General features: G+C 53.0%; 3 protein-coding genes across 3 annotated transcripts; 1 reads left to right on the top strand and 2 right to left on the bottom strand.

The window, feature by feature from the left end:
• Positions 1-1,142: 1,142 nt before the first annotated feature.
• Positions 1,143-2,895, bottom strand: LOC128903299 (olfactory receptor 14J1-like; the record flags this gene model as incomplete). The annotated part of the gene is made up of 2 exons (XM_054187315.1): positions 1,143-1,154; positions 2,434-2,895. Coding segments are annotated over 2 exons (474 nt in total), but the record flags the coding sequence as incomplete, so codon positions are not given.
• Positions 2,896-19,977: 17,082 nt separating this feature from the next.
• LOC128903360 (olfactory receptor 14J1-like) lies at positions 19,978-20,886 on the top strand (the record flags this gene model as incomplete). Its single annotated transcript, XM_054187377.1, has 1 exon — positions 19,978-20,886. A coding segment is annotated over exon 1 (909 nt), but the record flags the coding sequence as incomplete, so codon positions are not given.
• A 3,340-nt stretch (positions 20,887-24,226) lies between these two features.
• LOC128903364 (olfactory receptor 14J1-like) lies at positions 24,227-25,150 on the bottom strand (the record flags this gene model as incomplete). The annotated part of the gene is made up of 1 exon (XM_054187382.1): positions 24,227-25,150. A coding segment is annotated over exon 1 (912 nt), but the record flags the coding sequence as incomplete, so codon positions are not given.
• Between the last annotated feature and the right edge of the window lie 861 nt (positions 25,151-26,011).

Below are 26,011 nucleotides of genomic sequence, written 5' to 3' on the forward strand. Positions count from 1 at the left end.
ACGTGTCTTGTGTTCTAAACTGCCTCACATCTACTGCATGGAGAAGGGAGAGACCTTGCCCCACTGCAGTGGCAATCAGTCACTTGTGTTATGAAAATTTGCAAGTGGCCCGTGCTGACCGAGCAGAGAGGCTAGGACACAAAGTACAGAGGTGCATGCGTAAATATTTAGTCATGCGCATGAGGCGTCCGAGCTCAATTGGGGTACCTCAAATGCGGTTAAACACAGGGTTCTTATGCCATTCAAGCATTCAGGTACCTTATTATTTAACTAATGACTAACTAACACACACACGGAGTACCAATTCCTAATCACAGTAAAACTGCACAAAGTAGCTATATCTCTGCAGCTCCATCAGCCATCAGCCTTCTCGCGGCTTGTCTATTGATCCAGACGTCCCCGGAGTTGGTCTATTGCTAATTACTTGTCTGTGATGCTGGACACTGGGAGAGTTTCAAAGGTGTGTAAGAGGGACGAGGATACTGGCATTATCTCGGTTCTCCAGGGGTATCTTTTATCCTTCATGGACAGCTGAATGATTCTGAGAAGTCCTTATTTTGAGGGCAGGGCTGTTCTTCTGCTCCTTGTGATGAGCTGACCTCCTTTAACTCACCCAAGCATGATAAATCAGTACACAATGGGAGCTAGCTAGCTATATATCTTAAGAAAGTCAATTCCTTGTCATACGATAAAGACTGATGGGCACAAGAGTTAGGGAGGTAGATTTTGATAACCTTGGATCAGAGGATGTCTGTGGCCAGGTGGGTCCTGCAGAGAGCTTTTTGGTGGTCAAGGATCACCTCTTCGTCATCCAGAATGGTCCATGCCAACATGCAGGAAGTCATGCCAAGGTGTCAGGAGGCTGGCATGCATGAGAAAAGAGCTCTGAGTAACATCAAGCCTGAAGAGGAAGCACAGAGAAGGTGGAAGCTGGCTGCCTTCCAGCCTCCAGGGTTCCGTGGTTCTGTGCTGGAGTTGAACTTTCGGTTTTCCTTTTTCCTCTTTCCCCTTCCCAAGTTCTTTTCTTTAACCATTGTCGTAGATTCCTCTACAAACAGCCCAGCTTCTCTTTCCCCACAGGCCCTACATTTGCTTGCTTTGTGCCCTCTCTACGGGGCACAAAGATGTTTCTAACATAGCTGTTATGACAATTCCTTTGCTGGACAGTACAAAATTAGGAATGTCTTTAATTCCCTGTAGTGCCCTGCAACTCCTCGTGCTGTTATCTTGTGCTGATGCATCACCACAACCATGGTGAGCTGTCTGCACGCAAACATGAAGAACGAACAAAATGGATCTTCAGTCCAGGGGGACCTTGGGAAATTCTGGGACTCAGCCAGAAGAAACTGCTGAAGTTTTACAAAGAGAAGTGGCCAGTCCTACATCAGGGGGAAGAAAAACACCATATTACAGTGCCAGGTGGGACGTGACAGGATGAGCAGTGACCTTGAGGAGAAGGGCCCACGCATTATGAGGGACACCACATGAGCCAGTGGCGCATGCTGACCATGAACGAGGCCAGCTGCACACAGGGATGGATTAGGAGGAGAGGGCTACCCAGACAGCTTGACTTTTCATGCCCTTTCAGTGAGCCGTGGTGTGGCCACACCTGGACGTGTCTGTCCCTCTGTGGGAATTCCTGCTGTAGACAGGTGGGGAGGAACGGGAGAGTGCCCAGAGGAGGTCTGCACATGGCCTCTGCTTGAGGCCCCAGACCCCATCCTTCTGACCTCTGCCATCCCAGCACAACCCCAGGAACATGCTGTCCCTGGAGAAACACCAGCCTCTCCAGACAGCTCCAGATTCCCCTCCCACAGGATGGGTGGCCTTTATGTCATCTGTGTGAAGGGCTGGGGTACGTCCCTCAGTTAAACCCATGATCTTACCTCTCACCAGACACCAACTGGTGACTCCTAAATCCAGTCCAATATCTCTAAAATGTTACAAACGGACAGTCAGCTTTTTATTCCTGGACACATGGAGGAGGAAGAAGACCTTCAGGGGTGAATTTCCTCAGGCATGTTTGGAGAAAGACCCCAGCATTAAAGCACTGCACCAGGGAGATCTTGCTTTGTTAACGGAGACTCTGTGAAAGAGGCCAGCTCTGAGCCACTGTGAAATACATTTTTAGAAGGGAACCAGGTGAAACTAAGAAATAAATGTCTCAGGTGTAGTGACACAAGTGAAACCTTTGTGTAGGAGCATAAAAACCATAAATGACAATATCAACAGCAATGATGAGAAATGTAATCATTAAAAACACAAAGCCAATAACAAAACACACAAAAAAGCAGATGGAATCAAATAGTGCGGGAGTCATTTGTGGAGAGAGGTGGAACATTTCTCCCTCTTGAAAAAAATCCAAGAAATCAGATACCTAATGGCCTCCTTGAGCTCCTGGTTCCTCATGCTGTAGATGAGGGGGTTCAGTGCTGGAGGCAACACTGAGTACAGCACAGCCACCACCAGGTCGAGAACTGGGGAGGAGATGGAGGGGGGCTTCAGGTAGGCAAACATGGCAGTGCTGACAAGCAGGGAGACGACGGCCAGGTGAGGGAGGCACGTGGAAAAGGCTTTGTGCCATCCCTGCTCAGAGGGGATCCTCAGCACGGCCCTGAAGATCTGCACGTAGGACAGCACGATGAACACAAAACAACCAAAGCCTAAACAGGCACTGACCACAAGAAGCCCAGCTTCCCTGAGGTAGGAGTGTGAGCAGGAGAGCTTGAGGATCTGGGGGATTTCACAGAAGAACTGGTCCAGGGCATTGCCCTGGCAGAGGGGCAGGGAAAATGTATTGGCCGTGTGCAGGAGAGCATTGAGAAACCCACTGCCCCAGGCAGCTGCTGCCATGTGGACACAAGCTCTGCTGCCCAGGAGGGTCCCGTAGTGCAGGGGTTTGCAGATGGCAACGTAGCGGTCATAGGCCATAATGGTGAGAAGACAATACTCTGCTGTGAGAAAGAAGATGAAGAACAAGAGCTGTGCAGCACATCCTGCATAGGAGATGTCCCTGGTGTCCCAGAGGGAATTGGCCATGGCTTTGGGGAGAGTGGTGGAGATGGAGCCCAGGTCAAGGAGGGAGAGGTTGAGGAGGAAGAAGTACATGGGGGTGTGGAGACGGTGGTCACAGGCAATGGTGGTGATGATGAGGCCATTGGCCAGGAGGGCAGCCAGGTAGATGCCCAGGAAGGTCCAGAAGTGCAAGAGCTGCAGCTCCCGCGTGTCTGCGAATGCCAGGAGGAGGAACTGGGTGATGGAGCTGCCATTCGACATTTTCTTCCCCTGGGCTTGGAGACCTGTGAATGGAAAGAAAAGCAGTGAGAAGTTAGGGAAGATTTCTCTCAAACTAAAGTATTCAATTGGTCTTAGAAACCCACCAAACTGGCTCTCGCCTTTCAGGAAGACCTTTTGCAGGTCCTTTTTGTACACTCTGGTTGGTGCTGGCTGATAGTCCACCAGAGAGCTGAGATCTCTGCAGGATTCAGTCCTGCCCTACAGCCATGGGTAAAAAGGAACACGGGGTGATCTCAGATTAAATCCACTCCTGGCATCAAAGGGCTTTTCAGCATTGTCACCCGACTGCAGGGCAGAGCTCAGGGCACCTTGTTGTTGGTGGTGTTCTGTTGTAGTTTCCCCACCACACCTGAGGAGTGTTTTTAAGGCAGAAATCCCTGGCATTTCTGCTGTGCTGCAAGTGAAACCTTGTGGGTCCTACGAGCCAAGGGGACTGTCCCTCAGTGCAGAGCGAGGACAGCGAGTTTGTCCATCGGAATTGCTCTCAGCTGCCCTGTGCTGCTGCCCCTTTGAGCTGGAGGATGATCCCAAGCAGACATTCCCCTGAGAAGAACCTGGACACTGCTGAGAGCAGAGGAGTCCCATTTACAAGCGCAGTTCTCCCAGCCCCTCACCTGAGCTCACTGGACCCGAGGAGGATCTCAGCTCTCCCCTCCCAGCCAGGGACACAGGGGGCTCACTGCAGCTGCCTACATTCAGCCCTCCAGCTGGATTTACGTGGCCTTGGCACTGACATGTCTACTCCGTGGGGCTGCTAGACGACACAGGGATGCCACGGGAGAGCTGAGCCCTTCTGGAGGGCAGCGTGCAGCCAAGCAGGACACTCCTGGGAAAGAGTCAACTAGCCTAAAGATGGGGTGGCTTACTCTCGGCCCCACACACTGCAGTCCCCAGAGCCCAAAATATTAAAGGCATTTGGATGCTTTTCCTCCCTGGATACACCTGCATGACAGGACGTGCAGCGTCAGTGTCTGAGCTGCACCTGAATCCTCAGCCCCCACCACAGTGGAAGAAGGGAAGGAACAAGGACAGCAGGGGTGAGAGGGGAACAGGTGAAAATTCTTCTTCAAAAAGAGTCAGGACAGGGAGACACTTGAACATTTCTCCTCCAGGATGTGGGAGAGGAGACCAGGGAGTGTCTCCAGGGAATGTATGTGTGGTGGTGGGGAGGTGCCATCCTAAATGGAAAAGGAAATTCCTTTCTCCCACTCCCCATGCATCCCACTAAAGGTGGAAAATTCAAAACATGGGCTCCATTTCTTTCAGGTAAATGCTGCCTTGAAGTCCTTCTCCAAAAGGATCCTCTGCAAATGTCCTGGGGGTGATCTGGAGCTGGGAGGAAACACGACCCATGCAGCACCCTCACGACTGCAGAAGGACCCTGCCATGACACGACTGGGGTCACTCCTTCCACCCACAGCTTCTCCCCGCAGCGCCATGGGGAGCTCCCCGGGCAGGCTGAGAGCTGACCCTGGCAGGCAGCAGAGTCCCTGGCCCAGCACACAGTTCCCTGGGACACGGGGACCCTGCTCTGAAGGACAGCCCTGAGCACCCCTGCACGCACACCCACCTTCACAGCCCGGCAGCCGTCCCTGGGAGAAGGCAGCCGACATGCCCTGTGCCTTTGGTGATGTGGTAGGGGTGCCCTGCTCTCGAGCACATCCTTCTCAACACCGACGGAGCCTTGAGAGCCTTCCTGACAGATCACATTAGCCATGGGCTATGCCAGCTTTAGGAGACTGCTCCAGGGAGCCTCTCTGCATTATACTGCAGCAGAGACACAGCATGCCCTGTCCCTCTGACGGTGCAGCAGGGAAGCCCTGCTCCACACGTTGTCCTTCTCCTCGAAACTAGAGAAACTGTGAGAGTTGTACTTGCAGATCCCGTAGGCTGGGGGTTGTTCCAGCTTCTAGAGATCCCTCCAGCAGCTGCAGATTCAATGCCCTGCAGCCAGAGACTGTGCAAAGGCTGTGAGGATTTCTCCCAGTGAGCTCTCAGCACTCTCCCACCCCAGGCTGCCTTTAAGATCCGCTGGCCTCACACGTCTCCCCTCGTTACCTGCAGGCAGTGCCCTCAGCCCTGCTGCCCTTTGCAGAGGAGCTGCTCCTGGGCAGAGCTGTCTCTCTGCAGCGCTGCCCGCTTGCCACGAGCTCCCTCCATGCCAGGAGCCCAGCCCAGCCCAGACGCAGAGGACCAGCCCGAGATGTCACTTTCTCTGCCTCCTCGGGGCTCCCTGGAGGTGTCCCTGTGCCTCCAGGGGAACCTACTGGGAAAGAGACTGAAGTAATACTGTGTGGTCTCTCTTGCACCTCTGGAGAGACGCTTCTTTCCAGCCGGGTAATTTCTCCTGTCAGAGAGCTGCGCACGAGAAAGGTCTTGTTCCTTCTGGTATGAGACAGGAAACCTGGACAGTGCCAGATCTCCTTTGCCCCGGCTGAGCAAAGGCAGTCAGCTTCGTCAATTGAGGCATCTCCTCCTTGGTTTGTAGTCCTGGGTGTGAAGTGGACTCAGCTCTCACTTAGGGCTGCCACAATCCCACAGGAGGGGGGATTCCTCTTGCCTCTCTTCAGGTGGGCACAAAATAGGCACCTGCTGCATGGGAGCTGCTGGTCTCAGCTCCCAGCGTCATTCCTGGAGATGGAGGCCAACAGTGAGCTCTTCAGACTCAAACACCTACTGACATTTCAGGTCTCAGACGTGGTCCAAGATACGTGCCGGTAACTGCAAGATCTAACGGAGCAGTTCATGGAGACAGGGCAGCATCTGGTGCCGTCATCTTTGAGATTCATGAGGAATTCCTTTGGCCACCAGCACGTGCCCACATTTCGGACAACTGAACTTTTCCCTACTCTTTCAATCCAGGGCAGCCTTCTGAGGTAGTCAGGGGACCAGATGTACTCATTGCCATTGACATCATCCATCTTCTCCATCAGGCGTGTATACTAGATCCCCACTGACTGTAACGGCAGATGTCTCATGGACATCCCCACATCACCTAACCTAATTCAGGGCAGCTACTCAATGGCCATGGACAGGCCTGTTGTGCTACAGGAGGTGCCAGGGCTCTCCAGCACAACTGCAGGTGGCCGGCAGGGACTGCACAGGACCTACGGGAAAGGCATCGCCTTCAGAGTGGGTGCGAGACACACACTCCAGATGCCATGACTGATAGGATCAGTTTCTGTTGGCCGGCAACTGAATCCCACGAGGGCAATGAGGCAGGGTCTGACCCACCTCCACCCAGTCGATGCAGAGCAGTTCAGGAACAGGAAGCACATCACACTGGGATCTCCACTCATTTGCCTATTTAAGCAACACAAGGAAGTCTCCAGAATAATGACCCCAGGTCTTATTGGAGACATTAATGACCCTGACACCACTGGAAGGGGAACACAGCAGCATGCATACTGTCCAGCAGGTTTCTGTGTCTCTTGGGACAACATCTTTGCACAGGCGCAAGGTAGGCCAACAAAGGTGTTGCTGAGTCCAGTCAATTCAGAGGGAATTCTGATCAGGGGTGTGAAAATGTCAGCCTGGGCTGTAGCGACCATGAAATAGTGGGGTCTCAGCTCCCAAGGGGAGTGAGAAAAGACGGAAGCCAGACTACAGATGCTGGGTCTCTAGAGGAGAAATGGGGATGGCTTCAGGTAAGCTAGAGCTTCCCAAGTGTAGACCCTTGCAAGGCAAGGGTTCGAGGGCACTAAGAGGAGAGGCTGCTGCTTCAGGAACAGTTAAAGAAGAAACAAAGAGAATGAGTGGCCACTGCTGGAATTTAGTAACAGCAGGTGTAGATGAATCTGAGATTCTCTGTGTCCTTCTTGCCTTGGTCTCCTCCAGCAAGCTCTCCCAGGCCTTTGTGCCTTGAGGCAGGACTCTGGAGGGAGTCACTCACAGAGGTGCCACGAGAATTGCTTACTGGCTCAGTTTGGGCAGTGGCATGTCCCTTTTGGAGCCAGCTGAAAGTGGCTGTCTCTCACATGGAGTCACCTCTTGATCCCTTTTCTCCTAAGCCACCTCTGCAGCCCCCTCACCCCTACCAAAACCTAGCCATGTCAACGCAATACACAGGGTCATTGATGTCCCCGGTAAAACGTTAAGTCGTTGGTGAGCCCAAGACTTCCTCAGGTTGGTTAAATAAGAGTTGTTCCCCTTCCTCTCCTTCATTATAGGTTCTTTGTGTCAGAGCAGAGATGTGCTGGACCTCAGTCGTGGCACCAGGGCCAAGCTCAGGCGTGCAACAAAGCCAGCTGTTACCAAGTGCCCAAGTACCGTGCAGGCAAAAGGTTTGCGTCAGAGCATGCTGGGGGGGATGGCAGATGGCAATGTAAAGGGGAAAGGAGGAGATCAATCCCTGCTCTTCTCAGGACGAGAGAGAAGCAGGGCTGGACTCTGCAGCCCCGGCAGGAGAGGGCTTTGCTGTCTGCGGGGTCTCTGCAGCCCCAGAGGGCCTGTGGTGCAGGTGAAGCTGATCTCCAGGCAGGACAAGGGGCTTTTGCAAGTGTCCTTGGCTATGGGTATCCTGAGATCCAGGAACACTGTGCAAATCATTGCTCTGTTCCTTGACTGCATCATCAAAGGGATGACTGAGGGATGTGGGAGAAGCACTCCCTGCATCTACTGGATTGAGATGGGACAGCACTTGCCTCACTGCAGTTGCTTGAATGAAAGCACTGAACGCCTCAGAAGGTCTCTTGGGGTCTCTTACACGGCTGCTCTGAATGGGGATGATGTTCGCGCAAGTCCTGTGCTGTCCCTGCCGGCTGCACGCAGTTGTGCTGGAGAGCCCTGGCACCTCAGGCAGCTCCACAGGATGGAGTTAACCTTGAAATTGGGCAGCTGCCCTGAATTAGGTTGGGCATTGTAGGGGTGCCAGTGAGAACCCAGCCCTAACTGCCAATGGAGATCTGGTAACGACGGCTGGTGGAGAAGAGAGAGAGACGTAGCTCTTCAGATGGCAATGACTCCATTTGCTCAGAGGAACAGCTCTACAGGCTGCCCTGTACATAGTGAGCAGGAACAGGCTTCATTGTCCTAAAGGTGGCCATCTGCTGTCACTTCAGCTGCCCAAAGCAATGCCCCAAGAGCCTCCAAAATGATGGCCCCAGACGCTGCCCTGTCCCTCTGAACTGCTCCATCAAAGTTTAGAGATACCTGCACATGTCTTGGGCCACCTCTGGCACTTCAAATGTGCACTGTGGTTTGCAGGGGTACAGGAGATTCCTCCCTTTCATTGTCTGGGTGTCCTGTCTCATAGGTGGAAAAGAAGAGGTCGTTCTGGGACCTAACTCTGCCTCTGATAGGGGAAATGATACTGCCAGAAAGGAATGTCCCCCCCAACAGCTGAGGGAGGAAACATCAGTCATGACTTCAGCTTGTTTCACAGCATGTTCCCCTGGAGCTTCAGGGACATCTTTGATGGAGCCACAGTGAGCTGAGAAAGTGCCACCTGATTAGGTCAGAAGTCCTTGATTGCATTGCATGGAGGAGACTCAAGCATGCACATCATGTGCATGTGGGGAGAGGAACCCGAGTTGAGCACAAGTGCCACCAGCTATTCCCAAAGCGTCCACGAAGGCCTGTGGGACACACTCTGTCTTCGGGTAACTTGACTTTGAGAGGAACGTCCTCTGGGAAACCACCTGGATGCCGCACTGGGATGTGCTTCCGTGAACCAGGGTCCCTATGTCCATACCTCATGCCATGAGGCATCTCAGATGGGCACCACGCCACAGGGCTGAGGTGCCTCCCAGCATCTGGGAGTGGCAGCAGGAGGCCAGAGAGTCCCTACGCCTCTGCATGTGGAAGGGAAGGGCTCGCGGCTTTGAACAGCCCTGTCAGAGCCCTGACAATTCTGCGTGTGACTTCAGGAACAACCCCACCGGCCCAATGAGATTTCTCTCACCTGCCTTTTCCGGTTCATCGCAAGTGCCTCTGTGTGCTGCCTCACCCTCCCCTGTCCTTATGGCCCATCCCTTGTTTCACACAGTCTGAAAGCAGCACGTCCACAGAGCATTTCGCCCGCGCAGTCCGAAAGCGTTCTGCAAGCAGGAGTGTCACTGCCCTCCAGAAGATGGCTTTTCTCACCCTTCACACAGAACAGAGCACGTCTAGGGACTATGATGCACTCAGAAGCACAGGCACCTCCGTGTTTCACCTCTCTGAACTTCCTTCCCAATGTCCTTAGGCACCTAACAGAGAAACAAATGTTGTCACTCGAAGGCGTACCCACAAGGAGAGAGGGGACAGGAAGACCTAAAATTTTCCATGGAAAAAGGGGATTAGGACAATTTGTCATCATCAGTGGAGTTTCCCCTAATGGGAATGGGCAACGTCCCCAACCTTCAGAAAAATCTCTTCCTCCTCCCTCCCATGACCTGCCCCATAATTGCAGTTGGGAACAGCCTCAGCATGGGGCTGCTGGTGGAAAACATGGAAACCTGCTACAGCTCCGCCACCCTGACTGTCCTCCCACTGGGCACAGCACCATCTCTGCTCACAGCGCTCTTAGGGCTATTTCCTGCACCTTTGGCATGTACAGAGTGGCTCCTGCTGGTGGCCACATGCTATGAACAGTACTTGGCTCTGTGCCACCCCCTGCTCTCTGCAAGACTCCTGAACTGGAAGGGTTGTCGCTAGAAGACAGCTGCACCTTGGCTGGGGGGATTTCTGTCATCTGCAGTAATCATTTCCTTCTTGTCCCAGACACATTTGCTGGCCCTGATGTACTAGACCACTTTTGTGATTTTGCCCCAAGGCTGGAGCTCTCCTGCAGTGAAACCATGACGCTCATGCTCTCAGCTTTGGAAACGTGCTGTTTAGATCCAGTCTTCCCCTTCCTGGTCACACCGGCATCTTGTGTGTGCTTCAGAGCTTCCATGGCCACCGAATTAATTCGCATCAGGTGCAGGGATGCTTTACACGTGCCCTTATACAGCCCTGACCATATCAAGAATCCTTCAGTACTCCTTCAGGAGTTTGTTTGATCTCCCAAGGAGTATCAGTACCTATTAAAAAAAATATAAACATACATATGTCCAATGCAGCAGTCTGCATCTCTGTTAGAAGCCTTGAAGCAGTGTCCGGGGGAGCAGGGCTTGAGGTGTGAGCATCCCGTGAGTTGACGGATCCCCTTTCCCAGCAGATGGGGTCAGGGCTTGGCTGTCCTGCTTGGTGACACACATCAAGGGCTTTCACAACCACGTTCCACGTTTGATTTTCCACCTCGAAGCAGCACCTCTGACTTCCTGCTTCACCAGCCTCCAAGGACTCTCGGAAACTCTTGGAGGTTTGCTGCTGACTTTTACTTGTCTTGAGGCTTGTTCAGTCTTTCAGGATCTGCAGTTCAGGCACTTGGCACCAGAGGGCTCATTAACATGCAAAACGCCCTAACAAGTCAAGTCTCTCTGGGCATATTTTTCCTTAAAGTCTTCAATTCTCATGTGCTTAATTAGAGAAGTTTCAGGAATGTAATCAAAGTGAAATAATATGATTACTAAACAACAAGAAGAAAGGGTTTCTTTTTTCTTTTTCCTACTTTATTTTTCTGCTTATACATGAATGGAAATCAGCAGTCTCTACGTGATACTGATCCTGAGCGTCTGCTAATGCAGTCTGAACAGATATGAAAATCAAGACCCTTTGTGTTCCACAACCTATGGCCAGTCTTCATCCTGCCCCCAACCCAGCATTTCTCTCATCAGCCCCCTGGGACTTACAGCAGCCCTGTTCCAATCTGAGCTTCCTCCACTGAAGCTGCGCGGTTCAGCCCATTGGCACCGGTTCCCACCTGGGTTACTTGGAGAACGAGCAGCACACGGACACAGAAGGGTGTTTGTCACTTGCCAACAAATGGAAACAAAGGAATGCATAGTTCAGTAAAAAAATGAGACATTCCTCAGCTATGTGTAAAGTCCACATTACCCCCACCGAAATCTGCTTCCTACAGCGGCTAACCTTAGACCAACAGAAAACATAATTTTTGTTAAATCACAGATCCCAAGACTTCCCAAAAGATTCCCTGTCCTGGACTTTCTTTCTTTGTCCATAATTGTTCTTTGCACGCAGTGAGGCTTACACTCACGTCACGAGCTCCCTCGATTCGCAGAGAGAAGCAAAGAGACAAAGAAAATCAAATGGTCTTTTGAATACACAAATCTGCCTAAAGGGGGCCCTGAGCAGCAACAAGCTTTTGGACAAATCATGGAATAATAGAATGATGGAATGTGTGGGGTTGGAAGGGACCTTTAAAGGTCATCTAGTCCAACCCCCCTGCAGTAAGCAGGGACACCGACAACTAGATCAGGTTGCTCAGAGGCTCATCAAACCTGGCCTTGAATGTCTCCAGGGATGGGGCCTCCACCCCGTCTCTGGGCAACCTGTGCCACTGTCTCACCACCCTCAGTGGAAAGAACTTCTTCCTAAACTCTAATCTAAACCTGCCCTGCTCTAGTTTAAAACCATTGTCCCTCGTCCTAAGGCTACATGCCCTTGCAAACAGCCTTGCAACAGCTTTCTGACAGGGCCCCTTCAGGTACTGGAAGGCCGCTATAAGGTCTCCCCGGAGCCTTCTCTTCTCCAGGCTGAACAAACCCAACCTCTCTCAGCCTCTCTTCACAGGAGAGGTGCTCCAGCCCTCTGATCATCTTCGTGGCCCTCCTCTGGACCCGCTCCAGCAGGTCCATGTCCTTCTTGTGCTGAGGGCTCCAGAGCTGGACACAGTACTCCAGGTGGGGTCTCACAAGAGCAGAGTAGAGGGGGAGAATCCCCTCTCTGGATCTGCTGGCCATGCTTCTTTTGATGCAGCCCAGGACACGATTGGCCTTCTGGGCTGCAAGCACACATTGTTAGCTCATGTCCAGCTTTTCATCCACCAGGACCCCCAAGTCCTTTCCCACAGGGCTGCTCTCTACCAAGTCATCCCCCAGCCTGTATTGGTAACGAGGGTTGTCCTGACCCAAGTGTAGGACCTTGCACTTGGCTCACCTTGATTGCCGTGTCCAGTTTTGCACCCCCCACCACAAAAAAGACATTGAGGGGCTGGAGCAGGTCCAGAGAAGAGCAATGAAGCTGGTGAGGAGCCTGGAGAACAAGTCTGATGAGGAGCAGCTGAGGGAGCTGGGGCTGTTTAGCCTGGAGAAAAGGAGGCTGAGGGGAGACCTTCTCACTCTCTGCAACTCCCTGAAAGGAGGGTGTACAGAGGTGGGGGTCAGTCTCTTCTCCCAAGAAACAAGCAATAGGAGAAGAGGAAATGGCCGCCAGTTGCCCCAGCAGAGGTTTAGACTGGATATTAGGAACAATCTTTCCCCTGAAAGGTTGTTCAGGCATTGGAAAAGGCTGCACAGGGAAGTGGCTGAGGCACCATCCCTGGAGGTAATTAAAAGACGGGTAGACAGAGTGATGGCACCTCTCGCTCCAGAGGCACCCAGCTGCGGCCACCACAGCCAGTCTCCCAGCAAGCGGCTCTAGAGAGCAGACGCACATTGTTGCATCGTCACGTTGCCACGACACCGCACTGCACATCGTCATGTTGCCACGCCACTGCCCGGCTGCTGCCCAGCCACCCCGGGGCCCACCTGGAGGCCCACCTGGACACGCGTGTGGGCCACTCGCTATCGCTTTGGACAGTCAAGATGTGGCTTGGACTCTAAAAATGACTGGCTGGATCCTAAAAATGCTTGTTTAGAACTTGGCAATGGGTCTTTGAATCTTAAAATGGGCTTTGGAACTTGTAAATGAGGGTTTGTACCTAAAAATGAAGCTTTGGGTTCAAATGCATGATAATTTGGTCCCTAAAAGAGGGGTTTGGACCATAAAAATTAAGGTTTTGACATCCAAGATGCATCTTGGACCCTAAAACTGACTGGCTTAATCTTAAAAATGCCTTTTTGGAGCCTGAAATAGAAGCTTTGGAAACAAAAAATGCGTTTTTGTGCTCTTGAAAGGAGACTTTACAAAACACAACTGAGCCTGGGGGCCCCTCTCCAGCCCCCAGTGGGCTCGCTAGTGTCCCCTGGTCTCACTGTGACACGGAGGTGGACAATATCTTTGTTTCTCCTTCAACCGTTCCTGTAGGAGGAACAGCTCATCCTTGTGCCTTTGAACTCCCTTGCACGTGTTCTAGCTCTGCGTGAGCTCTGCCTTTCCAACTCCAACTGTATTTCTGAATTCCTCCTTTTTATTTTAATCCTTGCATCCACCTCTTGCATGTTTCCTTTTGTCTATGGAGCTTCCCCATCACTTTCCTGTTTCTCCATGTCTGGGCTGCGGCACCTCAGCTGTGGCACAATTGGGGTGAGAGTAGATTTGCCAAAGGGAAACCTGCTTCCAAGCCCCCAAGACCTCAAGTGCGCAAAGGCTTTGCTTCCAGGCTGGAGTTGATGGCAGATAGTCATGTGAAGAAGAAATTGGGTCCTCTCAAAGGGATCAAACCCTGCTTTCCAAAGGGCCAGAGAGAAACAGAGCTCAGCAGTCAGTCTGAGCAGGAGAGGGCTTTGCTCTCTGTTGTGTCTCTGCAGCCCTGAGGGCCTGTGCTGGGGGGGAAGCTGATCTCACGAAGGAAGAGATCACGGAATCACGGAATCACGGAATCTTCAGAGTTGGAAGGGACCTCTAGAGATCATCTAGTCCAACTCCCCTGCTAGAGCAGGATTGCCTAAAGCACATCCCTCAGGGCTGCATCCAGGCGGGTCTTGAAAATCTCCAGAGAAGGGGACTCCACCACCTGCCTGGGCAGCCTGTTCCAGTGCTCTGTCACCCGTTTTTCCGTGTATTTGAACGGAACTTCCTATGTTCTAGCTTGTGCCCATTGCCCCTTGTCCTGTCGCTGGGAACCATTGAAAAGAGCCTGGCTCCGTCCTCCTTAAACCCACCCTTTAGGTACTTGTAAACATTAATCAGGTCCCCCCTCAACCTTCTCTTCTACAGGCTAAAGAGTCCCAGCTCTTTCAGCCTTTCCTCATAAGGGAGGTGCTCCAGTCCCACAATCATCTTGGTTGCCCTTCGCTGGACTCGCTCCAGTAGTTCCCTGTCCCTCTTGAACTGGGGAGCCCAAAACTGGACACAGTACTCCAGTTGTGGCCTCACCAGTGCAGAGTAGAGGGGAAGAATGACCTCCCTCGACCTACTGGCCACAGTCTTCCCTATGCAGCCCAGGATGCCATTGGCCTTCTTGGCGACAAGGGCACATTGCTGGCTCATGGATAATTTGCTGTCTACCAGGACCCCCAGGTCCTTCTCCTCAGAGCTGCTTCCCAGCATGTCCGCCCCTAACCTATACTGGTGTTTGGCATTCTTCCTTCCCAGGTGCAGGACCCTACACTTGCTTTTGTTGAACCTCATTAGGTTCTTCTCTGCCCAGCTCTCCAGCCTGTCCAGGTCACGCTGGATGGCAGCACGGCCCTCCGGAGTGTCGGCCACCCCTCCCAGCTTGGTATCATCAGCAAACTTGCTGAGGATACACTCTGTCCCCTCATCTAGGTCATTAATGAATATATTGAACAAAATTGGTCCAAGTATTGACCCCTGAGGGACACCACTCGTTACAGGCCTCCAACTGGACTCTGTGCCGCTGATCACAACCCTCTGGGTTCTGTCACTCAGCCAGCTCTCGATCCACCTCACTGTCACCTCGTCTAGCCCATACTTCCTCAGGTTCCTAATGAGGATGTTATGGGAGACAGTGTCAAAAGCCTTGCTAAGGTCAAGGTAGATGACATCTACGGCTCTCCCCTCCTCCAGCCAACCCGTTATAACATCATAGAAAGCTATCAGATTGGTCAGGCATGATTTGCCCTTGGTAAATCCATGCTGACCACTTCCAATAACTTCCTGTTCCTCTATGTGTTTGGAGACGACATCCAGAATGAGTCGCTCCATTACCTTCCCAGGGACAGAGGTGAGACTAACTGGCCTGTAGTTCCCTGGGTCCTCCTTCTTGCCTTTTTTGAAGATTGGAGTGACGTTAGCCTTCCTCCAGTCCTCAGGCACCTCTCCTGTTCCCCATGACCTTGCAAAGACAATGGAGAGTGGTCTAGCGATAACATCTGCCAGCTCTCTCAGCACTCGCGGGTGCATCCTGTCAGGGCCCATGGACTTATGAATGTCCAGCTTGGCCAAGTGGTCTCTGACCCGGTCCTCCTCAACTAAGGGAAAGTCTTCCTCTCTCCCGACCTTCCCCCTTGCCTCCAGGGTATGGGATGTGTGAGGGACGGCTTTATCAGTGAAGACCGAAGAAAAGAAGGCATTCAGTAACTCTGCCTTCTCTGTGTCTTCCACCACTAGGGCACCCGTCTCATTCATCAGTGGACCTATATTTTCCCTAGTTTTCCTTTTTCTGTTGATATACTGGAAAAATCTCTTCTTGTTGTCTTTAACTGCAGTGGCCAAGCTGAGTTCTGATTGAGCTTTGGCCCTTCTAATCTTCCCCCTGCATAGCTTTGTTATATCTTGATAATCCTCATAAGTTGCTAAGCCCCTTTTCCAGAGAATGTAAGCCTTCCTTTTTTTCCTGAGGTCCAGCCAAAGCTCTCTATTTAGCCAGGCTGGCCTTCTTCCCCGTCGGCTCGTCTTTCGGGACATGGGGATGGCCTTCACCTGTGCTTCTAAGAGCACCTGCTTGAAGTATGACCAGCTTTCCTGGGCACCTTTGCTCTTCAAAGCAGATGATGTTGACAATGTCCTTGTGTGTGGAAATCCTGTGATTGAGGTCCACGGTGAAAATCATTGGCCTGATCCATGACTGTATCATCAAGGGGATGGTTAAACTCTGGAGGAGAGAAGAACCAGCAGAGTGTGAGAGTGAAGGAACACGTGTGGAGACCCTGGTGTGATGTGCTTGGTATTCATGCCCTGCCCGGCATCTACCGTAAAGAGAAGGGACAGCCCTTGCGTCACTGCAGTGGTGGGATTCAGTCAGTGGCCCAAAGGCAGCGTCTCTCTCTGAGATGCCCTGGGGGATGCCTGTCCCACAGCTAGTCTGGATGGGGACGGGGCTCCTGTAAAGGGCCTGTGCTGTCCATGTCAGCTGCGTGCAGTTGTGCTGGAGAGCCCTGGCACCTCCCACAGCACCACAGGCCTGAATGGGTCAATTAAAGTAAGATTCAGCTGCCCTGAGTTAGATTAGGCAATGAAGGGTATGTGAGACATGTAGAAAATACAGCTGATGGAGATCAGAAAGAGAGGGACTCCATTTTCCCTGTGCCACGTGACTCCATTTGGTCAGCTGAATCCCTCTCTAGGCTGCCCTGGTCATAAGGAAGAGTCCTTATGTCCTTGTTCACTTGTCCTGGAGTGGGCCAAAGCCTCACTACCCTCAAAGAAGATGCTCCCACACGCTGCTCTGTCTCTATGAATTGCTCCACTAGAGCTAGAGCTTGAAGTTATCAGTATGAATCTTGGTCACCTCTGTCACCAAAATCACCACAAAATCACCACATGACCATACCGTAACATCTCCAGCCCACCCTCTCCATTCATTAGCAAGGGCGCTGAGGCAAGGAGCTGACATGCAGGAGCCCATTTCGGTCACTTCTGAACTGAGGAAAGAGGAATCCCACCTCCTGGGGGTCTGTGGTGTGCATGGGATGGAGCTAACTCCTCCTTTACGCCCGAGGACTACAAGCCCAGGATGAGGACCCTCCATTGACTCAGATGAATCGCTTTTCCCAGAACAGTTAAATGAGATTCTTCCCTAGCATTCTCTGGGCGTTCTATTACAAAATGAAAGAAAAAAGGTATTCTTGGACCTATATCTGTCTAATTGAGAAATGCAACTGTAGGAAAGAAGTGTCTCTGCCCAGCTGATGCAGGGAACATAAGGGATTGCTTCAGAGCCAAGGACTGATAAGGGTGTAGTTTGCTCAAGTAACCCTTGGCTTGATCCCCATCAGAGTCCTGCCTCAAAGCACCAAGGCCTGGGAGACCTCGCTGCTGGTAACTGAGGCAAAGAGGACATTGAATATCTCAGGTCTAGTCCTACTCCTACTGAATTCGACAGCGGTCCTACATTATTCCCTTTTCTTCGTTTAACTGTTCCTGAATTACCTAAAGCTCATCTCGGTGCCCTGGAATTCCTATTTGAGTTTCAGTTGAGTTTTGATATGCACCACTGCTGGATCTGGAGGATGCTGCCATTTCACTTGGCCAAAGGGCTTTCCCACCAGGCTCATTCATGATCCCTGAGACGATGCCCTGTCTCTATGAACGGCTCCAGCAGAGCTTGCGGTTATCTAATAATAAGACCAAAAAAGGTGATATTTCGATGTAACTTTGAGAGGAGAATTAAAAGTTCTGGAAAGAAGTGTCTCTGCCCAGCTGAGGGAGGGAACATCAGTGGTGACTTCATCCTGTTTCCCAGCAGGTTCCCCTGGAGCCCCAGGGACACCTGGAGGGAGCCCCGAGGGGGCAGAGAAAGGGCTGCCTTGGGCTGGTCCTCTGCTGCTGAGCTGGGCTGGGCTCCTGGCATGGAGGGAGCTGATGGCAAGCGGGCAGCGCTGCAGAGAGACAGCTCTGCCCAGGAGCAGCTCCTCTGCCAAGCGCAGCAGGGCTGAGGGCACTGCCTGCAGGCAGCGAGGGCAGAGGAGGGAGGCAGAGAGTGTAAAGGCAGTCTGGGGTGGGAGGAGAGAGGAGAGCTCGCTTGGAGAAAGATCATCACAGCCCTGAACAGGGTAAGTCTCTGGCTGCAGGGCAATGCAGCTGCGGTTCCTGGAATGATCTCCCAAAGCTGGCACATCCCACAGCCTCTGGGATCTATCAGGAGGTCTCTCACAGTTTCTCCAGCGTAGAGGAAAAGGACTTGCTTTGGAGCAGGGCTTCCCTGTGGCTCTGTCAAAGGGACAGGGCACATCAGCTGCCTTCACCCGGGGATGGCTGCAGTGTGAAGGTGGGTGTGCAGCCAGGGGTGCCCAGGGCTGTCCTTCAGAGCAGGGTCCCTTCACCCAAGGGTGCTTTGTGCCGTGGCAGGGACTTATCTCCTGTCAGGATCAGCTCTCCGTTTACCTGAGGAGCTCCCAACAGCAGTGCGGGGAGAAGCTGTGGGGGGAAGAGGCAACTCCTGGCAGGAGAGTGTCCTGCTGTCAAGGGGGTGCTGCGTGGGGCAGGGCTGCTCTCAGCTGCAGTTCACCCCCAGGACATTTCCCAGGGGATTGTTTGAGGGAAAGCTCAAGGCAGGAATTACGTTACAGATAAGGAGCTTTCCTGCGTTTGTGTTTTTATTTTCCTAGTGAGAGGGTGGGGAGGTAGAACAAGGGATACATGTATAGGGAGCTCTCAAGTGGGAAGAAGTCAGTGAGACTCCTGAGCTGTAGCTTTGAGTGATCAGTAGGTCTGCCAGGAACCTCCTGGAGTGCCTTCAGCCACTCCTCTGCCCATGGGCAGCACCAGCATCAGCTCTGCTGGACCCATCGGGGTTGTTCTGACCTGCCCTTTTCCACCTGCAAACAGGAACGTGAACCCGGCCAGTGCCCGGCAAACAGGCAGGTTTCTGTGGGGCCAAGGGGAGTGCACAGGGGTTGGGATGGGGTCTGTGAGAGCTGACAGGGAAAAGACATGGGACAGGGAAACACCTCCCAGGAGGAAAATCTCCCGGCAGCAGAGCTATGATCAGGGAATGAGAGGAAAGAGAAACCAGAAATGCTGTGGGAGGAAGGATTCAGAAAACTCTGTATGATCCCCTCCAATGCAGACCCCTTCCCCTGAGCAAGTGTCTCCATGGGAATGAAGTGTCCAAGCTCTCCTCTAACCCGTGGGGCTGTGGGCAAAGTAGTCTATGTGGCTGGGGAATGAGCTGACTCTCCCCTTCTGAGATACCATCACTAGGACACTTGGGTGTCTCCTTGGGGTGTCCTTCCAAGCACTGCGCTGCCCTCCAGGATGCCAGTCTGTCCTGGAGCATCCTGGTGTTACCTGAATGCCCAGTGGAGAAGCGCAGAGACGCTACGACCAAGGAAAGGCTGCTGGGTTTGCGAAATGAGCCATGTGTGTCCGTGGCGAGAAGTGGGGTGCTGAGACCTTGAGAAAAGGTGAGACGCTGAGCTCTCGGCAGTGGGTTTCTCTGCTCTCAGCAGCGCCTGGTGTCTTTTCAGGTCTACATGTGAGTGTGATTCCCCTCTGTCTCAGAAAGGCACAAGCAGAGGGCAGCTGGGAACAAGACAGAGGGACAGGCCAGCTCCCCTCGCTCTGCACTAACCCTCAGACAATCCCCTGGCCTGGCAGGACTCCCTTTGCTGTCCCTGAACGCAGCAGAAATGGTGAGGGTTTCTGAAATCCAAGAGAATCTCCTGCTGAGACGGGAGAGAGCTGTATAAGAACCTCTCTCCAACACTCTTGCAACTGTGGTTTCATGGCAATGGGAGTGCAGAGACTGACAAGCCCTTTTTTCACGAGGAGAGGTTTATCTGAGAAATTGGGACACCAGGACTGCCCACCCCATTCCCACGAATCTGCTGCTGCAGAGCAGGGCTGACTCCTGGGCATCCGGCGGGCAGAGGTCCCGCTCCTCCTGGCACACCTGGACAGAACCAACCAGAGCTCCAGCCACAGAGCTGAATGAAGATCTGACAGAAATGGAAAAGCAGAGCAGAGTGTGAGGTATGAGAACTGGTGTTGATTTTTCTCAGAAAAGTCTCCCCTAACTTGTCACTGTGCTTTCCTCCTTGTTCAGTGCTCCACACCAAAAGGCACCAAATGTCCAACAGCAGCTCCATCACCCAGTTCTTCCTCCTGGCATTCGCAGACACACGGGAGCTGCAGCTCTTGCACTTCGGGCTCTTCCTGGGCACCTACCTGGCTGCCCTCCTGGGCAACGGCCTCATCATCACGGCCATCGCCTGTGACAGCCGCCTCCACACCCCCATGTACTTCTTCCTCCTCAACCTCGCCCTCCTTGACCTGGGCTCCATCTCCACCACTGTCCCCAAATCTATGGCCAATTCCCTGTGGGACACCAGGGCCATCTCCTATGCAGGATGTGTTGCCCAGGTCTTTTTTTTCTTTTTCTGTGCTGTAGCAGAGTTTTATCTTCTCACCATTATGGCCTATGACCGCTACGTTGCCATCTGCAAACCCCTGCACTACGGGACCCTCCTGGGCAGCAGAGCTTGTGTCCACATGGCAGCAGCTGCCTGGGGCAGTGGGTTTCTCTATGCTCTCCTGCACACGGCCAATACATTTTCCCTGCCCCTCTGCCAGGGCAATGCCCTGGACCAGTTCTTCTGTGAAATCCCCCAGATCCTCAAGCTCTCCTGCTCACACTCCTACCTCAGGGAAGTTGGGCTTCTTGTATTAGGGTGTTTTTTAGCTTTTGTGTGCTTTGTGTTCATCGTGCTGTCCTATGTGCAGATCTTCAGGGCCGTGCTGAGGATCCCCTCTGAGCAGGGACGGCACAAAGCCTTCTCCACGTGCCTCCCTCACCTGGCCGTGGTCTCCCTGTTTGTCAGCACTGCCGTGTTTGCCTACCTGAAGCCCCCCTCCATCTCCTCCCCATCCCTGGATGTGGTGGTGGCTGTGCTGTACTCGGTGGTGCCTCCAGCCGTGAACCCCCTCATCTACAGCATGAGGAACCAGGAGCTCAAGGATGCCCTCTGGAAATTAATGACCAGGTTATTTTCTGCAGCAATAAACTGTCTCCTGCAAATCACTCATAATGTAATTCATTATACGCCAAGCCCGTCTTCTATAGGTTTGGTTAGGGGTTAGGTAACTGTGTGTTAGGTTTGGTTGAGGGTTTTGGCTTTTTCTTACTTTTTTTTTTTTTAAATTATGTACTTTTGTCCTCAAATAAATGTCATTATTTGAGATTTTTTTTTTACTACCTATCTATCCAAATTTCTGAGACTCACAGACTCATGCCCAAAATCCTTCTTCTCAGGCCTTTTCTGCACGGGTAGAGCTGCAGGGGTAGAGCCTGAGCGCTGAGGAGGAGGGGAAAGAATCCCAGTACTTGCAGAGCACCAGCACTTGTTCTTTCCGGGGCTGCTCTATTTTCACTTCCACACTCGCCTTCTGAGCCCCTGTGTTGATCTAAGGCCTGAGTGCTCTGGCAGCTTGGTCATGGTGCTGCTGTGTAGCAGCTCTGTGATCACAGGCACGGAGAAGCAATGGGCACCTCTGAGAAAAAGCTCGTCTGCATAACAGAGTTTCCACCATGAAAGGGGATCTGCTCAGGGCAGTGCAGGAAGGATTAGGTCTTCTTCCACAGTTGCTGTCAAGAGCGTTCCTTCAAACGTGCCCTGGTGAGGGATGCCCAGTAAAGAGGTAAAGAGTGTGCGTGTGCAGGGTGAGGGCACACACAACAGTGTCCTTGCACAGCCACACCTCCAGGGACAGAACTGAAGGACCAGCAGAGCGGGGTCTGGTCTGTGCCTTTGTTTGCTGGACACCCCGGGGAAGCTGTCCCAGGGCAATCGTCACAGAACAGACACCTGAAACCACCATTTGCAGAACTGGACGCCTACGCAAACCCAGAGAGGATGTTTGTCTGCCTGTGGAGAGACACCGAATAACGAGGTCAGAAGTCCCTGTTTGCATGGTTCAGAGGAGATTTCGGCATGCACACCGTGTGCATGTGGGGACATGAACCCGAGAGAGCACAAACACCAGCAGCTGTTCTTAGAAATGCCCGAAAGTGCTGTGGGACAGGCCGTGTCCCTTCATTGGAGAGTAACGTCCCCTGGGAAACCCCCTGAATGCAGCACTGGGATGGGCTTCCTTGACCCCAGGTCCCTGTGTCCATTCCTCACGCCGTGGGGCATCTCAGAGAGGTGCCGAGCAGGGAGACACAGCGCGGGGCTGAGGTGCTGCCGGCCTCTGGGAGTGGCAACAGGAGGCCATGGAGTCTGCTGCAGGGCCTCTGCCCGTGCCAGGGAAGGACTCGTGTCTCTGAGCAGCCCTGCCAGAGCCCTGACAGTGCCGTGTGTGTCTCCAGGAACACCTGTGTGCTACCTCACCCTCCCCTCTCTTCATGGCCTGTCCCTTTGATTACACGGTGTGACAGAAGCACCTCTGTGGAGCATCTCCCCTGTGCAGTCCGAAAGGGTTCTGCAGGCGTGAGCGGCATTGCCCTCTAGAAGATGGCATTTCTCACCTCTCACAGAGCACAGAGCACGTCTAGGGAGTAGGAATGCAGTGAGAGGCACACACCCTCCATGTTTCACCTCTCTGAACGTCCTTCATGATATTTTTAAGCACCTGACAGAGAAGCAAATGCCTTTAGTACGAGATGTCCTCAACCTTCAGAAAAATTCTCGTCCTCCTCTCTCTCATGACCTGCCCTGTGACTGTGGTTGGGAACACCCTCTTCATCATGAAGCTGGAGCTTCTTCATGAAATGGCGCTGGAGCCCCGGTGGTCCTGCTGTGGTTGGGACATTAATGGCCCCTGCGAGCGGGGCCTTTTTAGACATGAGGTGCTTTGCTGCAGGAGTCTCGTGGATGCAGTCCTGTACCTGGGAAGAGTGGAAAAGAAGTCCTCAGCCCCCCAACTGTGCCAGCCAAAGCTGTGAAGGGGCTCGCTGACAGCCCTGGGCAGGTTTTTATTCCTGGGGCTGGTGCGGCTCCAGGCAGAGGCGGGAGCTCTGTGGGCAGACGAGCAGCCCTTGGCCAGCAGTGCCTGGGGCAGCCCAACAGCTGCCGGCTGGTGGCTGCAGGAGGTGCCCCAGCTGTGGTTGCTGAGGGGCCACAGTGTGTCCCCGTGCGTCTGGGGGTGGCCCCTGTCACAAAGGGGCAGTGATGCGGCACCCACCCACTGCTTGTGAGCTCACCTGGCCAGGGCTTGGCATCCTCAAGAGCGGGCCAGCCAAAGCTCCTTGGGCTGAGCTGGCCTTGGGACAACTCGGCTCCTGCCTTTGCCACTTGCTTGGCTGCTTTTTCCCAACCATTCATCGTTTACTGCCCACTTCTCCTCACCTTCCATCCTCTTCTGAAGGTAACGATGATTTGACCTTCAGGACAGATCATACAGGAGGTAGATATGGGATCAAAGTGATGGCTGGTCTATGCCTTCGGAGCTTTAGGATGAGCTGTTACAGCTTTATAGGCTGGCCAGATACGCACTGTGGGTAGAGTTCCTATTTGCTAATTGTTATTTCTTCAACACATCCTAGGGTGGATAAGTAGGGGTGGCAGTGTACTCTGAGGCTTTGGGCTCCGTCTGGAATGAGAAGAAGCCCATCCTGACAGATGCGGTAGGAAGAGAGACAGAAAAGGAGCACAGCAAAGGCAGCTGTTAAGGCAGCGGCTGAAAGCCGGTCCCTCCTGTGTCCAAGGGGGCAAAGTGTGGGGTGGAGAACCAGAGGGCTCTGCTGCTAATGGCAGCCAGAGGGAAGCAGCAGGTCCTCTTCAGAGAAGGTGACACCCAGTGCAGTCTTCCCAAAGGGCCTTGGTAACTGCTGTCAGTTGGATTCCTGCGACAGGGACAGCAGGGCCGTCAGCTGCAGCTCTGCAGCGGCTGGAACTACCACTGAAACGGTGCTGGTGGCGGATGCTGTTCTCTGGGTTTAGTTTGGGATTTTTTGTAATTTATTTTGTTGAGGTGCAACTATTTCTTTGCACTCAGGTGTCAGGATTAGCACTGATCTTCTCTTTCTGGAGCATGTCCTGGCATCCTTCGTCATCCAGAGCTTTCCCTGCTGTTCCTGAATGGCAGCGATGGCCTCAATGGGGCCACCCATCACTCCTGTGAGTGCCGACTTCACCATCAGGCTTGGACTTTGTGAATCCCCAAAGGCAAGGGACGTGGCTGGTGCTCCGTCCCTGAATGGTGATGTACCGGCAATCGAGAGGGAATTCTGGGGTGAGTCAGTCATGACTTATGAGCCAGTTTTGACATCTCATGTCATGACTTCTCATCATGATGAGACGTGAGGGATGCCCCCATCCATCCCCCACGTCCATTCAGCACCCAAGCACATCATCAAGGCCTTTCAGCCTTGAATCAGTTTCCACAGGGCATCCTTGAGCTCCTGGTTCCTCATGCTGTAGATGAGGGGGTTCAGTGCTGGAGGCACCACGGAGTACAGCACAGCCACCACCAGGTCGAGAACTGGTGAAGAGATGGAGGGAGGCTTCAGGTAGGCAAATATTCCAGTGCTGATAAAGAGGGAGACGACGGCCAGGTGAGGGAGGCACGTGGAAAAGGCTTTGTGCCGTCCCTGCTCAGAGGGGATCCTCAGAACGGCCCTGAAGATCTGCATGTAGGACAGCACGATGAAAACAAAGCAAACAAATACTAAAGAGACACTAACCACAAGAAGCCCAACTTCCCTGAGGGAGTCTGAGTCTGAGCAGGAGAGCTTGAGGATCTGGGGGATTTCACAGAAGAACTGGTCCACTGTGTTGCCCTGACAGAGGGGCAGGGAAAATGTATTGGCCGTGTACAGGAGAGCATGGAGAAACCCACTGCCCCAGGCAGCTGCTGCCATGTGGACACAAGCTCTGCTGCCCAGGAGGGTCCCGTAGTGCAGGGGTTTGCAGATGGCCACATAGTGGTCATAGGACATGACAGTGAGAAGACAATATTCTAATGACATCAAAAAGAGAAAAAAAAAAAAAAACAACTGGGCAGCACACCCCGGGTAGGAGATGGCCCTGGTGTGCCACAGGGACTTCACCATGGATTTGGGGACAGTGGTGGAGATGAAGCCCAGGTCAAGAACAGAGAGGTTGAGGAGGAAGAAGTACATGGGGGTGCGGAGGCGGCTGTCACAGGCGATGGCCGTGATGATGAGGCCGTTGGCCAGTAGGGCAGCCAGGTAGATGCCCAGGAAGAGCCCAAAGTGCAAGAGCTGCAGCTCCCGTGTGTCTGCGAATGCCAGGAGGAGGAACTGGGTGATGGAGCTGCTGTTGGACATTTTCTCCCTCTGGCTATGGGGGCCTGATTTTTAAGGAAAAGGTAGTGAGAAGTGAAGACTGATGCCTCTGAGTAAATCCTATGCCATTTTTCACAGAACCCCCGGCGTGGCCTTCGTCCTGCCAGGAAGTACTTGCTTCTGCTCCTCAGCTTGAGCTCTGCATTGTACAGGCTGAGCGTGCAACGGGCATCAGGAGACTTGTCTGTCTGCTCCGGAGGAGTCAGTCTCGCTGTGCACCAACAGGAAAATGGGAACCAGGATCGATCTCTGCTTAAATCTGCTCCTGCGATCAAAGAGATTTTGGCATTGACTCTCCAAATTCACCCTACTGCAGAGCAGAGCTGGCCTGATCTTCTGTTGTTTATTTTACTCCTGTTGTCCCCCTCACCTCTGAGGAGTGTTTTCTGAAGGAAGACATCCTTGACATTTCTATCCTGAGAGTCCTGGGATGCAAAGGGACAGACCATTAGTGCTGAGTGAGGACAGCTGGTCTGCCCATCAGCCTTGCTCCCAGGTGCCCTGGTCTCTCACAGCTGCAGGATGATCACACTCAGCTGTTCTTCTGAAAGGAAACTGGGTACTGCTGGGAGCAGAGGAATCCACTTTCAAAGTGCAGATCTCTAAACTCCCCTCCCTTGGACCAGCTGTGCACTTCTGTATGCCCTGAAGAGGGGGCGTCCGGCAAAAAGTATGCCACGTCTCTGCTGCCTGGAGCTGCTGCTCTGTGCCCGTTTCCTCCCTGTCCGTGTTCACAGAGCCCATCCCACCCGCTGGGTGCTCAGCTCTGCCCTGCAGACACCTCCTGGCAGCAGGGCACTGCCCAGGAGCATCTCTGTGTCAGAAAGTCCTAAGAAGCAGGTGAGATAGATGCCG

The sequence above is a fragment of the Rissa tridactyla genome, unplaced genomic scaffold (assembly GCF_028500815.1).
Source record: "Rissa tridactyla isolate bRisTri1 unplaced genomic scaffold, bRisTri1.patW.cur.20221130 scaffold_29, whole genome shotgun sequence".
Lineage (NCBI taxonomy): Eukaryota > Metazoa > Chordata > Aves > Charadriiformes > Laridae > Rissa > Rissa tridactyla.